We start from the raw sequence: 14902 nt of genomic DNA, 5'->3' as shown, positions 1-14902 counted from the left end.
CGTTATGTGATGTGTGCACCCAGCCTGAGGCCTCTTGCACACTACATGCAATTCCGATTTGCGTTTTTGATGCGATTTGAGGCCTCTTGCACACTAGTATGAGAGATTACCTACACAATCTGCTCATAGTATTCACTATCTGCAGACTCTCATACTACATGGAGGTGGTAAAATTGGTCAGTGATTGGACAATAATAATTGAAAGTGTGTACCCGGCTTTAACTTTGAAGTGGGGCTTCCCTTTAGATTGGCTACATAATAAAGCTGAATGAATAATTAGGGGTAAATATTATCTAGTACACATAAAGATACAGAATAATCTCATTGCACATTGTATCAGCATGGGTTTTGCCTAAAGGTGGCCATACACTGATAGATTTGCAGCAGATTCGACCATCGGATAGCTTTCTGTCAGATGCCTGTCAAGTCAAATCTGACTGGAATCTATCTGATGTAGGCCTGGTGCACACCAAAAACCGCTAGCAGATCCGCAAAATGCTAGCAGATTTTGAAACGCTTTTTCTTATTTTTCTGTAGCGTTTCAGCTAGGATTTTGCGGGTTTGTGAAGCATTTTTGGTGTAGTAGATTTCATGTATTGTTACAGTAAAGCTGTTACTGAACAGCTACTGTAACAAAAAAACGCCTGGCAAACCGCTCTGAAGTGCCCTTTTTCAGAGCGGTTTGCGTTTTTCCTATACTTAACATTGAGGCAGAAACGCATCCGCAATCCAAAATCTGCAGCAGCCCGGGAGTATGCGTTTCTGCAAAACGCCTCCCGCTCTGGTGTGCACCAGCCCATTGAAATACATTACCCATTACGCAAACCGCAGCAGAACCGCTCTGGTGTGCACTAGGCCTAAGAACAGATTTCCAATAGATTTCAGAATGAAATCTATTGGAAATCGAATAAATGCATTATTGGACCATTAGATCCAATGTAACTATCGACCTAGATTTTCCGTCCAGTCAGATCAAATCGAAATTGAAATCAGCCGCAAATCGATCAATCGGCTGATTCAATAGAATCGATTTCCGATTGATCCATTCAATAAATGGCTGAAATTGACCAGTGTATGGGCCCCTTAACTCTTATCAACATGTTCAGCTCTTAGAAAGTGGTGAATGTGACTCTTGGGAGTGCTGTAGCTGTGGTATATTTAATGTGGCTATACATCTGTAAATTTGTCATCAACCGTCAGATTTGATAATTATCGAATCTGATGAAAATCGGTGCCGCCAAGAGGTGCCGCCTTCGGGTGGAAATGTATCGATCAGGCATGCTGGAAAATCTTAGGCCGACATGCTCAATGCGGTACATGGCGGTGACGGCGTGATATAATTGTGAACAACGAACGTGGAAATGCTTGCCTGCTCTCCCCCTGATGTTTTATAGTGCCCAACTCCTTTAAAGATACTGTACATGACTTGGAATCTGCAGCAGACTAATGCAGGTTTTCCTGTAGAGATCGGGAGGGGGGGGGGGACATAAAACATTAGGGGGGCAGTGGCCAGGGGAGGTGTGGCAGTGTCACAAGCCCAATTCCCAAAAAAAATTCATGCTGAATTTGATCGGCAATTGGCCTGCGGTTTAGATGCCCAACAGACTACTGTCAGTTCAGATTCGATCAGAGAGAGATCTGTCTCTCTCTCTGGGTCGATCAGCTGCCAAAATCGCTAGATGAATACCGGTAGCTACCTTTAAAGCCTCTAGACTCTTCTCCACAATGGCCTGGTGCAGAGGCTGAGAATGCAGGAACTAGAGAAAATGTGTTTATGTAGATAGAGGAATAGAGAGCAGGCTATGAATCAGAAGGCAAGGAGTGGTGGTGAACAGATCATACTTAGATCTGGATACTGTCATGCCTTGTTCACATTATAAATCGCTAGCACAATGGCAAGCGCTAAGCGCTTTTGTGAGAGCTTTTCAAAGAGATTTTCCCCGCGCTTTCAGAGCGATTTACACTGTAAGAGCTTTTCTAAGCGCTTTTGTCTGGCGATTTTTTTTTCTTCCTTCATGACGACACTCAGGAAGTGAACTCTTTTGACCTGGAACTGAATAAATACAATGTATTTATTTTTCAAAGCACTCACCTTTGAAAAAAACCTTTATAAAAACGTGAATCTCAAAAACTATAAAAGATGAAGAAAGATAATTTTTGCAGCACAAATGAGCACATGCTCAGCACTACCCACCCACAGGGCCGGCCCGCTCATGAGGCGGGCTGAAACATTTGCCTCAGGCGGCACTTCTGGGGGGCGGCACCCGCTTGTCTGTGGGTGCAGGGGGGGGGCGGCCGCCGAGCGGCCTGGGAGGGACCCTACACTATAGTGCAACCAGGGCCGGCCCGCTCATGAGGCGGGGTGAAACTTTTGCCTCAGGCGGCAAATTTCCAGGGGCGGCATCCGCCCGTCGGAGGGTGCGGGGAGCCGGCCGCCCAGCTGGAGGGGTAGCAGGCAGGAAGGGGGTATTGGGCCTAGCGGCAGGGAGGGGGCTCGCAGCCGCTACTAGTAAGAGGCAACGGTCTGGGATCACTCACCTCTTCCGCGTTCCAGCGTGCGTTCCACTGACGTCACTTCCTGCAACGTCGTCCACTTACAATGCAGTGGGCGGCGTTGCAGGAAGTGATGACAGTGGAAAGCACGCTGGAACGCGGAAGAGGTGAGTCATCCCCACCTGTTGCCTCTTACTAGTAGCGGCTGCGACTTAACTTTTTAAAGCTGGAGGGTGAGCGCAGATGGGGGACCCAGGTGAGGGAGGGGGGGTCCGACCCCCCTCCCTGCCGCTAGGCCCAATACCCCCTTCCTGCCCGCTACCCCTCGAGCTTGGCGGCCCCCCACCCTCGGCTTGAGGAGGGAGGGCAGCGATTTTTTCTAAGTTTGCCTCAGGCGGCAAAAAGTCTAGGGCCGGCCCTGCCCACCCATACCAGTTTCATGTCTGTAGGCATAGCTCCCAACTGTCCCTCTTTCGGAGGGACAGTCCCTCTTTGGGAGCCTTGTCCCTCTGTCCCTCTTTCCTCCTCATTTGTCCCTCTTTCAGGACTTTGTCCCTCTTTCTATGTAAATATATTTATTTCTCTACTAAAAAATGTATTTGATTGACTCTAAACTTTATTTCCCATCCCTTAAATTGATATATTACTATTTTAAAGTGTCAATATGAAGGAAAATGAACCAGGATAGAAAGGACCAGTGTGGTTTGAATGATAAAACAACATATTTTTCTCATTAAATCTTTATGATATGCGTGACTAGGGGTGTGATGGGGGTGTGATCAGGGGTGTGGCATGGGCATGCTTAAGTGTCCCTCATTCTCATCTCAAAAAGTTGGAAGGTATGCTGTAGGTTGTTACATGGGGGCTGGGTGATGGTATTAAGGGGAACTTCAGCCTAAACAAATATACTGTCATTAAGTTGCATTAGTTATGTTAATTAAAATAACTATTTTAATATAATCTTTAATATAATCTATTTTAATATAATATAGGCAATATAATCTCTTACCCACCCTGTTTTAAAAGAACAGGCAAATGTTTGTGATTTCATGGGGGTAGCCATCTTTTCCATGGGGGCAGCCATTTTTTTGGTTGAAAGGAGGTGACAGGGAGCATGAGACACAATTCCAACTGTCCTGTGTCTTGGTCACCCCTACCAGCTGCGCGCGCTAGGCTTCAAATCTTAAATTAAAAAATTGTGGTTTTTTTTTACCAAAACAGCAGAACAAGAACAACATCATAAATCCCATCATGCTTTGCACAGCATCAGGGGAAAAATGCCCGGGCAGTTTTCTTCTGTGCAGCTAAAAATGAGGCTTGGGTAAGAAAAACAAAGTTCTGATGCTGTGACACTGTTAAAGAAACACCAAGCCTTTTCAGTGCTGCTGAGTAGATTTTTAGTCTGGAGGTTCACTTTAATTTTTGCAGCACAAATGGGGACAAAACGTAGCACTTCCCAAACATGATGAAATTTTTATTTGTGCTAATTGTAGGGGGGCCAGCTTCATGGAGCTGTCCCGGCTCACTGCTTCGGGTGCTGAAGTATGGTGTGTGGGAGAATTCAGTTCCATAATCAATTCTCCTGGATTCGAACCCCACCAGTATTGATGAACAATAAATTCTACTAATTTATTATCAGAGATGCCCATATCTATTCACCTTGCAACAAGGCTCTGTGCATTGACCTGAGGAAGCAGGCTAGTACCCGTGAAAGGCGTTGTCTATTTTGTGTTTTGTATAAATACTTTTGCAGTACTACTGGTGTCTTTGTCATCAGGAGAGGTAAGAAATTACCTCTCATTCTTATTTTAACTATTAGAAGTTTATATATTTTTACACTCCATCCTTACTAGTACTACTACTAAGTTCTAGCTTAACAGAAACTGGGTTTTGACGGGCCGGAACCAAAAGAGTTGGAAGGCTTTTCAGAAGACTCATTAGCTTCAGGAACTCGCAGTCCGTTTACTTGTTTGCCAGCTAAAGAGGAGCTGTAGTGAAAGTAACATAATGAATAAAATAGTTTTTTTTATTTTTTTTTAAATATTCATTTACAGATTATTTAGTCAGTGTTTTCCCATTGTAAAATCTTTCCTCTCCCTGATTTACATTCTGAAATGTATCCCTGGTGGTGACATCTTTAGTGCTGGCAGGTGATCTGTATGGAATGTTCGTTACAAAGAGTTCTATGCACAGAGGGAGATATTGCTCGCTTGGCAGTTGGAAAAAGCCAGTATTTCCCACAATGCAACGCGGTTCACAGACAGCACACTGTCAGGACCGTGGTCATCACATCACACAGTGGGAGGGGTTTCACCACAATATCAGCCACACAGACTTCCCTGATGATCTATTAGAGAAAAGGTAAAGATTTATTATCACAAACGGGGTATCAGTCAGGCTTTGTTCACATCTAAAATCAAAATCGCTGACGCCAGTGATTTTTTTTCCCTCCCTCCCGGCACTTACTTGCATGTTGCGATTTTGTGTAAAGAGCTTTTCTAAGCGCTTTTTGCAGAGCGATTTGTTTTTTCACTTCCTGACGCAAGTCAGGAAGTGAACGCTTTCACCCGGAAAATAATAAATGTATTTATTCTTAAAAGCGCTGGGGAAAAAGCTATACAAAGCGCTCTTTTTCAAGTGTTTAGAGATTTCCCTATACCTGCTATTATAGGCAAATCGCCTCAAAAATGGTCCAGGCAGCGCTTTGGTTAGCGGATTGGAACCGAACCGCTCAGATGTGAACTCTCTCATAGGAAGTAATTGCATAAGCCCTTTTAGGGTGATTTTCAAAATCGACAGCGCTTAAAAAATGCGAAAACACCCTTGTTCACACCGGACAAGCCCTTACTGATTGGAATTAAGTTTAATCCTTGGTTTAAGTTCCTCTTTAATCTGGAACCCACTACAAAACGCTATCGCTAATCGCAAGCGCTAGCATTTTGTATGAGCAGTTTGCAAGCGATTTCATGAGCGTTTTAGGGAGCGCTTTTAAAAAGTGTATCAATTTGCCAGCGGTTGTGTAGCGATTAGCGTTTTAAAGTCTGATTGGTCCTTTCAATTAATTTTAATTTTGTTACAGTGTGCAGTAACTTCAAAACGCTTGCAAAATCGCTCAGTGCAGGTTTTGATGAGCGATTACGCCAGTGATTATATACTTAACATTGAAGCGCTAACGCTCCCAAAATGCTGCATGTCCTGCGTTTGTGATTTTTCTAATCTCAATCGCTCCAGTGGAAGTTGCCCCAGCCATTTACATTAGCTGAGCGTTTTTTACAAAACGCTAGCGTTTTCAAACGCTCCCTAAACGCTCAAAAAATTGCCCCTGTGGGTTCCAGCCCTAACTGACGAGTATTTTACAAATCTGATTAGCTCCAGGTCATTTCTGGTTTCATCCCCCTATAAACGTATTCATGTCAAACCAGAATTTGCATATTAGTCAATATGTTTGCTCAGGTCCCCAGATCTCTGTGCCTTTCATTGCAACAGCAGAGATCGCGTGAGTGGCAGGAGCTGAGCCATATTACCACACTAGGGTGCACCTCAGGCTTGGTTTACCCTCAGCATGTTCTCAGCAATAGCTGTTTCCTGGGCAGGTATGTGGTCTGAAGTGCTCAGAAGCTGGTACACTGTGTGCAAGGTTGGGGCTCGCATTGCTTTTTGTCATCAGTTAACCTGTTTTTTTCTGCTTTGCCAGTGAAAGATGCCCTTATCTATTATATAACTTATCACATAGCTATAACAGTGCCTATCAACGGTACAATCTCCAGAACGATCAAACAGCCAATCTCCAATCAGTCAGAGATGATCATTCAAGCCCATAAATGGGGGAGAAGAAATGTCATGCAATCCAATGCAATCACTGGGATCATTACGAAAAATGGATGGACAAAATGTTCAGTACAACAATCATTCGTGATCGACTGGTACCATCAACGCTGTCTGATACAATCGATTGGATGATCGTTCGGGAGCTTGTACCATTACTGGGCGCATAGAGTATTTACACACACCCAATTTGGATTGACCAATGACAGGCCAACTTTACCACTTCTATGTAGTATAAGGGCTTACCTGCACAATTTGTTCATGGTATTCTAAACACTTTCAATCATGAAACAATTTTCAATCATGATTGACCAATTTCACCACCTCTTTGCAGTAGGAGGGTTTACCTAGCCAATCTGCTCATAGTATTCAATATCTGTTGACCCTCATGCTCAGTGGTCAGTGACTGGCCAATAGTCATTGAAAGTGTGTTACTAGGCTCAAATCTGTTGGCACTAATACTACATGGAAAGTGACGAATTACAGCCAATCAAAATTGGGTGTATGTAAGCATCATCCTAAGCATTCCAGACACTGGGTCCCAGAAACATATACACTGCAGGATATATTGTATTGGGGCTGGGGACATTTGATCACCTCTGTTGACTGAATGTTTAGAATTCGCCCTTGGAGCATAAAAATATTTTATTTTTTTTTACTTTTTTTGCTTTGTTTTAGAATAAAGTCAGTTATAATGCTGTGGTTACCCAGGGACCTACAAGAAGACTACCCCAATGTTGGAAACAGCTCAGCTGCAAAGTCTTTACAGGTATTTTTACAGTGATTAACATTTCTGTACAAATGAAACATATGTACTGTATTTATTGGACTATAAGACTCACTTTTTCTCCCCCAAAAGTGGGGAAAAAAGTCACTGCGTCTTAAAGTTCAAATGCAGAGAGTTCCTGACTTGTGAACGCCCGCCAATATGAACCTCCAACCAATGTCGGGGGATCCCTGTACTGTGCCCATGCAGAGGAGGACACAGGGGGGCAAACGGATCACACAGGGGGACACAAAGGGCATAGAGAAGAACACAAGGTGGACACAAAGGGGCATAGAGGACGGCACAAGGGGAACACAAAGGGGCATAGAGGAGGGCACAAGGGGGACACAAAGGGGCATAGAGGACGGCACAAGGTGGACACAAAGGGGCATAGAGGAGGACACAAGGGGGACACAAAAGGGCATAGAGGAGGACACAAAGGGGCATAGAGGGGGACACAAGGGGAACACAAAGGGGCATAGAGAAGGACACAAGGGGAACACAAAGGGACATAGAGGAGGACACAAGGGGAACACAAAGGGGCATAGAGGAGGACACAAGGGGAACACAAAGGGACATAGAGGAGGACACAAGGGGAACACAAAGGGACATAGAGGAGGACACAAGGGGAACACAAAGGGGCATAGAGGAGGACACAAGGGGAACACAAAGGGGAATAGAGGAGGACACAAGGAGGAAAGAGAATGGCGCAGGAAGACACAAGAGGTAAAAGGGGGCATCAGGTACAAAGAGGGCATAATCCACAAGATGCCCCTTCACCATGGATGCACCAGGTTCAGTATATATTTTTTTCCATATTGATATAAGATGTGAGCAGATTCACCAGTCAGTTCAGCACAACTCAAAGAGGAGGGCCTGCCTGGAAAAACAGTAGCAATCAAGAATTAAAGCCAAGTGGCCCTGCATGTGCTTTATGAAAAACTTTATTTGGTACAAAAAGGAAGGTGGGACAGCTGCTTGGTTTACCCTATAAAAACATTTAAAATCACAAGGAATAGGAGGGAGCGCTCCTTCTCAAAGTATTCCACTAGCCACCATTGGGTTATTGCATCACACGATCGCCCAGCGTCAGCCTATGCTAATCGTGTTTACCACCCGATTAGTCTGGCCGTGTGTGGACCCACCACCGACGAACACCTCAGAGGCCTCAAAAAAGCAGCTGCAATCACCGCAGGTTTTTATACAACATGTAATGTTCAGTTGGGCTCATGTGCATATAGCTTCAACATACACCTGTAATCACTCTTCCATATACTGGACTGTTATTATGTAGGCCCCCCGCTTCTGACACAGTGCTGCTGTCATAAATGGAACCAAATGCAGAACCTTGCATTGAGTATCGTGGTATTTGCACTAAGTGTGAACCCAGCCTGTATACGTCACAGATAGTAGCCAGGATTTTTGCCAATTGCTTTCCCCGCACAGAGGATAACTGCATTTACTCATGGCTCCCGGCTTCCTATGTTCTCAGCGGTGCCGGTGCTGCTGCCCGTCTCGGCGTGGTGAACAGCCGTCTCGTTTGCAGTCTTCAGCGGTGCTCCAGCTGAGTAACCAGTGAGCTTCCACTATCTGTTTGCCTGCTGGGTAGCGTCTTTGGCCGTCATCTCCCACCGCGAGACTCGTGAGGATCTTGCTTAGCGTGCGTCCAGGGGTCACATGAGCGCTCACTCCTGTTCCTCCCCTCCTGCTGACGGGTTTCGCCCCTCTCACCGGGGCTTTCTCAAAGTGATTACAGGTGTATGTTGAAGCTATATGCACATGAGCCCAACTGAACATTACATGTTGTATAAAAACCCGCGGTGATTGCAGCTGCTTTTTTGAGGCCTCTGAGGTGTTCGTCGGTGGTGGGTCCACACACGGCCAGACTAATCGGGTGGCAAAAACGATTAGCATAGGCTGGCGCTGGGCGATCGTGTGATGCAATAACCCAATAGTGGAATACTTTGAGAAGGAGCGCTCCCTCCTGTTCCTTGTGATTTTAAATGTTTTTATAGGGTAAACCAAGCAGCTGTCCCACCTTCCTTTTTGTACCAAATAAAGTTTTTCATAAAGCACATGCAGGGCCTCTTGGCTTTAATTCTTGATATATTTTTTTTACCCTGGTTTTTGTCCTCTAAACCTAGGTGCATCTTATGGTCAGTAGCGTCTTATGGTCCGAAAAATACGGTATTTATGTATTGCCTTTTCCGTATGTACAAGAGTATAAGCTAAGCTTTTTTGGACAAAAAAAAAAAAATGTCCCAAAAGTGGGGGTCTCGGCTTATAGACTAGACCAGTGGTTCCCAACCTTTTCCGGCCCGGGGAACACTGCCTGGGGCGACGGGCGGAGTTGCGGCTGCATAGCTAGCATAGTTGCCCCAGTGTAGGGAGTTTAGTTGCCTCAGTATAGCCAGTATAGTGCCCCAGTATAGCCAGTATAGTGCCCCAGTATAGCCAGCATAGTGCCCCAGTATAGCCAGCATAGTGCCCCAGTATAGCCAGCATAGTGCCCCAGTATAGCTAGTATAGTGCCCCAGTATAGCCAGAATAGTGCCCCAGTATAGCCCCCCAGTATAGCTAGTATAGTGCCCCAGTATAGCCCCCCAGTATAGTGCCCCAGTATAGCCAGTATAGTGCCCCAGTATAGCCAGCATAGTGCCCCAGTATAGCCAGCATAGTGCCCCAGTATAGCCAGCATAGTGCCCCAGTATAGCTAGTATAGTGCCCCAGTATAGCCAGAATAGTGCCCCAGTATAGCCAGCATAGTGCCCCAGTATAGCCCCCCAGTATAGCTAGTATAGTGCCCCAGTATAGCCCCCCAGTATAGTGCCCCAGTATAGTGCCCCAGTATAGCCAGAATAGTGCCCCAGTATAGCCAGCATAGTGCCCCAGTATAGCCCCCCAGTATAGCTAGTATAGTGCCCCAGTATAGCCCCCCAGTATAGCCAGTATAGTGCCCCAGTATAGTGCCCAAGTATAGCTAGTATAGTGCCCCAGTATAGCCAGAATAGTACCCCAGTATAGTGCCCCAGTATAGCTAGTATAGTGCCCCAGTATAGCCAGAATAGTGCCCCAGTATAGCTAGTATAGTGCCCCAGAATAGTGCCCCAGGATAGCCAGTATAGTGCCTCCCGCCCGTCCCCACGGCCAACGCTGTTATTACCTTAACAGCTGCCGCTCTCCCCTCTCCAGCGCGTGTATATTCTAGCAGCGTATCTCCGGCTGCTCTGTCTGTGTGATGCGGAAGGAAGCATCCGGGCAGCGGCTTCCTGTAACGGCGATATGTATCGCCGTTACTATGGGAACCGAGCCCTCCCTCCTTCCGCATCACACAGACAGAGCAGCCGGAGATACGCTGCTAGAATATACAGGCGCCGGAGAGGGGAGAGCGGCCGCTGCTATGCTAATAACAGCGGCGGCACGGGCGGGAGGGGGAGAAGAGGACGGCACACCAGGCAACGTTCCGCGGCACACTAGTGTGCCGCGGAACACTGGTTGAAAAACACTGGACTAGACAATAACTTGAACACAGAGTAGAGACACCAAGAGCCAAAGATAGTGTAGTATGTACTGGTAGTTGAAATGAAGTATGATAGAGACATAAGCTATACTCACAAAGCAGGGTTACCTCAAAGGCAACCACTGTAATAGCAGGTGGGGAGATTAGACCTGACCCCACTCAGGATTAAGAAGTCGCTCTCCGTAGATCAGGGAAAAAGGAGGTACCACCCCTCCACCAGGGGTGGACTTAATATAGAGCAGTATGGATACAGAGGTGCCAAAAGGATAAAATAATCTAAAAAGATTAAAGCATGAGGAGGCAGTGGTGGACTCCGCAGACACAAAAATTGCCAATGTATTTGTCAAATGCAACAAGTTTATTTACATACTTATTGTATTTGACAAATACATTGGCAATTTCTGTGTCTGCTTTGAGGAGGTAAGTCCACCACTGCCTCCTCAAGCTTTAAACTTTTTACATTATTTTATCCTTTTGGCGCCTCTGTATCCATACTACGATAGACAATAACTTGAGCAGAGCTAAGTGGTGATGGCTTCCCCCACCCCATACAGGTGGGTGACATCGGGGCTGTATGTGCGGCGGAATGTGAACACAATCCCTGTGAGTTCCGCTCACAGGCTGGAGCACATTAAAGTGCCTGATCCACTCTGCAGATGCCTAACCCTTACCAATCCCCCCCACCGATGCCTAGCCTTAAAGGGAACCCGAGGTAAGAGGGATATGGAGGCTGCCATATTTATTTCCTTTTAAACAATACCATTTGGCTGGCAGTCCTCCTGATCAAGTGCCTATAATACTATTAACCATAAACCCTGAACAAGCATGCAGCAGATCAGGTACTCTAACTCAGCTGACTCAGGTTTTACTGGATTAGCTATATGCTTGTTCCAGGGTTTTGACGCAGACACTTCTTATGCCAGAAGATCAACAGGACTGCCAGGCAACTGGCACTGTTTACAAGGAAATAAATATGGCAGCCTCCCTATCCCTCTCACCTCGGGTTTCCTTTAACTGACCCCTCCAACCAACTGATTCCTACACACTGATGCTTAACCGTAACTGACCCTCAATGTTGCCCAAACCTAACTTACCCCCACATGATGCCAAACCCTAAACCCCTCCCCCCCCCATTACCATACTCATCGCTGTAAATGATAAAATAACAGACACCTTAGGAGTTTCTTACACTAACCAATCCCCCCACCAATGTGCCCGATAAGATAGCGACATTTACATCACAGGAGCCTATAGGCACAGATGTCTTGGCACCCTAGACCTCGCCCACCATAAACTTACAAACCCCTGAACCGCAATACAAGTATGCTGGCTGGCCCAGCTGTCAGTTCTCCCTCACTTCCCTTGCCCATTCTTGGTAGCTACAGGTGCCCCTTTGCATTAGGTAGCCAGAGGTACCCTCAGTATTAAGTAGCAACAAGGGAGATTTTGTCAGTGGGATGCTGAGAGCAGGGTGAGTAACCTTATTTATTCTTACATCAGGACTCTTCATAGGGAAGGAGGGAGAGAGGCACTTGGGGAGGGGAGTGAGCCGTCTTTCCATCATCAGGCGCTTGTAGGCATGTGCCCTATGAAAAATCTGGCCTTGCGCCTGCTATTTGCATAGTGGGCGGGTGTTCAAATATGCATAATTTACCGATATTAGCATGAGTGCCTAACTTCATTGGCGGCTCCCCAATTTCCTGCTTCCACTATATGTACCAATATTTTTCTCTTCATGCCACTTCAGGTATGCTTTAATAGGCCATATAATAAATAAAATGTATCCGTCTTTCTCTGTACAGGCGCAGATGGATGAGCCACACATTTTTATCAACCCATTATACAATGACCCGGAAATCATAGACATTCAAGAACCCAACGTGATCCTGGAGTACATCCCAGCCATCAACCAAGATGAGGGGACGCCTCTTCTTCCATCTATAGCCCCTGTTAGTATGGAGGAGGACACAGGGGACTATCGACCTCAACCTCTTCCAGCCATCTTCCAAAGACAGGATACATACTGCAGCCACTCTCACTTCGTGAACACCCATGATGGAGTTGTCAGCGTGGAGAACTTACTGGACAACCCAAGCAAGAGCGATGACTTGTTTCGCAACTCCAGCGTCCAACTGGACATTCAAGAACCCTTGCAGCCCGATCCTTACATCCCAGCCATCAACCAGGACGATGGGACTTCTCTTCTTCCTTCTATAGCCTCTGTTGGTATGGAGGAGGACACAGGGGACTATCGACCTCAACCTCTTCCAACCATCTTCCGAAGGCAGGATACATACTGCAGCTCCTCCCATTTCACAGACGCCCGTGATGGCGCTGTTAGCGTGGAGAACTTACTGGACATCCCAAGTAAGAGTGATGGCTTGTTTCTTAACCCCAGCGTCCAACTGGATTTCGGTCTGTTCAAACAGATGAACCTACTGGTTGCCAATGACACTGAGTCAGAGGAGGATTCTGATAGGCTGCAGGCTGTGGCCAATATGGCCATTGTAACTGAGCCTAAAACATGCACTGACTTCATAAATATGGCAGATCTTTACAGTGGCCAATTCATCTGCCATTTACCAAATGACCGCGGTGAATTATCCCAGACCAAGTCTTATTTTCCACAGGTGTTTGCAAGCGAAACGTGATGTTTGTGGTATTTTTATTTTTTTTAGGTTAGTTTAAAGTGGTATTCCAGTCATAAGCGCTTTGAGTTCTATGGGAGAAAAGCACTATAGAAATGTTATTGTTATGTATGGGCACCTTTACACTGCTGTTACAGTGTACCAGAGATGAATAGGAAAAAAGCCCCCTCTAGCCTGATCGCTCCCTGGGAACTCCTTCAAGACTGTTGGAAGACCATTTCAGGTGACTACCTCTTGAAGCTCATCAAGAGAATGCCAAGAGTGTGCAAAGCAGTAATCAAAGCAAAAGGTGGCTACTTTGAAGAACCTAGAATATGACACATTTTCAGTTGTTTCACACTTTTTGGTTATGTACTATACTTCCACATGTGTTAATTCATAGTTTGGATGCCTTCAGTGGGAATCTACAATGTTCATAGTCATGAAAATAGAAAACTCTTTGAATGAGAAGGTGTGTCCAAACTTTTGGTCTGTACTGCATATTTACATAGAAAGAGGGACAAAGTCCTGAAAGAGGAACAAATGATGGAGAAAGAGGGACAGAGGGACAGGGCTCCCAAAAGAGGGACAGTTGGTAGCTATGCATCTGCACTGGTGCAGAGTCTGGTGTATGATATCAGAGGGGGATGAGCTTGCCATTCAGCTACTTGGAACTGCAGTTCAATAATAGGACCCACTCAGTAGGGGTCATCTAAGCAAGCAAAGGCATAAGGCTACTTAATACTTATTTCTGCGGAGGATACATCATCTATTATTTTGGCGGAGAGGAGGCTTTATTCTAATACTGAGGGTGGGGTGCACCACACTACTTCATTCTGATACCTGGGGGGGGGGGTTAACAACCCAAGTTGGGAGACATATGGAGGCTTGTCATAATTATTTCCTTTTAAGGTGTACCTGAGACGAATTAAATAAAAGCATTTATACTTACCTGGGACTTCCTTCAGCCCCCCCCCCCCCCCCCCGTTCAGGCCAAGGGCTCCGAAGTGCAAATCCCCCCCCTCGCCAAATCCTCCCTCGTCACATACACTATTTTCTCATTGTAATTTATTTCACAATCTGCACGCAGGGATACAACAGATACTGCCATTAAAAGATTGGATGAACACGTCATTGTCTGTGTCTCCTGTTTTGATTTTGGATCTACCAAATGACTGTGGCTGACATCAGTATCACTACAAAGATATAAGGAACAGAGGTGTCCATGCCTTTATCTGTTTTATGGTAATAACCTCTCACTCTATAGGTCAGCATGACCACATTCATTTCTAATGTGCACAGACCTATAAAATGACCATTTAACTCTAAGGATACCTATTGTATACAACGTTGAGTTGTATCGCTCATCTGATAGTCATGTTCCTTGTTCCTAAAGCTACATAACAGCCAGATGGATCGGGGATCTCTGCCAATGAACGATCGTTCCCCAAGCCATCTGACCAAATCTGGAAGCGTCGTTGGCAACCGGGAAAACAAATGATCGTGTAACCAACTGTTTACAGTATACGATCACTGAAAATTACTGCAAAAGTCATTGGGGATCGTAATGATCCTCCGTGATGTGGTCCAACATGTTGCTTCGCATACAGTGAAACATACAGTCAATGAAAAGTATGCTTCACTGCACCTAACATGCACTTTTGCAGTAAT

At 45.7% G+C, this 14902-nt stretch overlaps 1 protein-coding gene across 1 annotated transcript in view; it reads left to right on the top strand.

Moving 5' to 3' along the window:
* Nucleotides 1-14347, top strand: part of LOC137522042 (granulocyte colony-stimulating factor receptor-like) — a gene marked incomplete at its 5' end in the record, with an annotated part of 137859 nt that extends 123512 nt beyond the window's left edge. The window contains 2 exons of the mRNA XM_068242062.1: nt 6997-7087; nt 12407-14347. Of these exons, the coding sequence (XP_068098163.1) occupies nt 6997-7087; nt 12407-13255 (940 nt within the window). The remainder of the gene's footprint in view (nt 1-6996; nt 7088-12406) is intronic.
* Nucleotides 14348-14902: the final 555 nt, after the last annotated feature.

Source organism: Hyperolius riggenbachi, chromosome 6, assembly GCF_040937935.1.
Source record: "Hyperolius riggenbachi isolate aHypRig1 chromosome 6, aHypRig1.pri, whole genome shotgun sequence".
Classification (NCBI taxonomy): domain Eukaryota; kingdom Metazoa; phylum Chordata; class Amphibia; order Anura; family Hyperoliidae; genus Hyperolius; species Hyperolius riggenbachi.
This window is presented reverse-complemented; position numbering and strand designations above follow the sequence as displayed.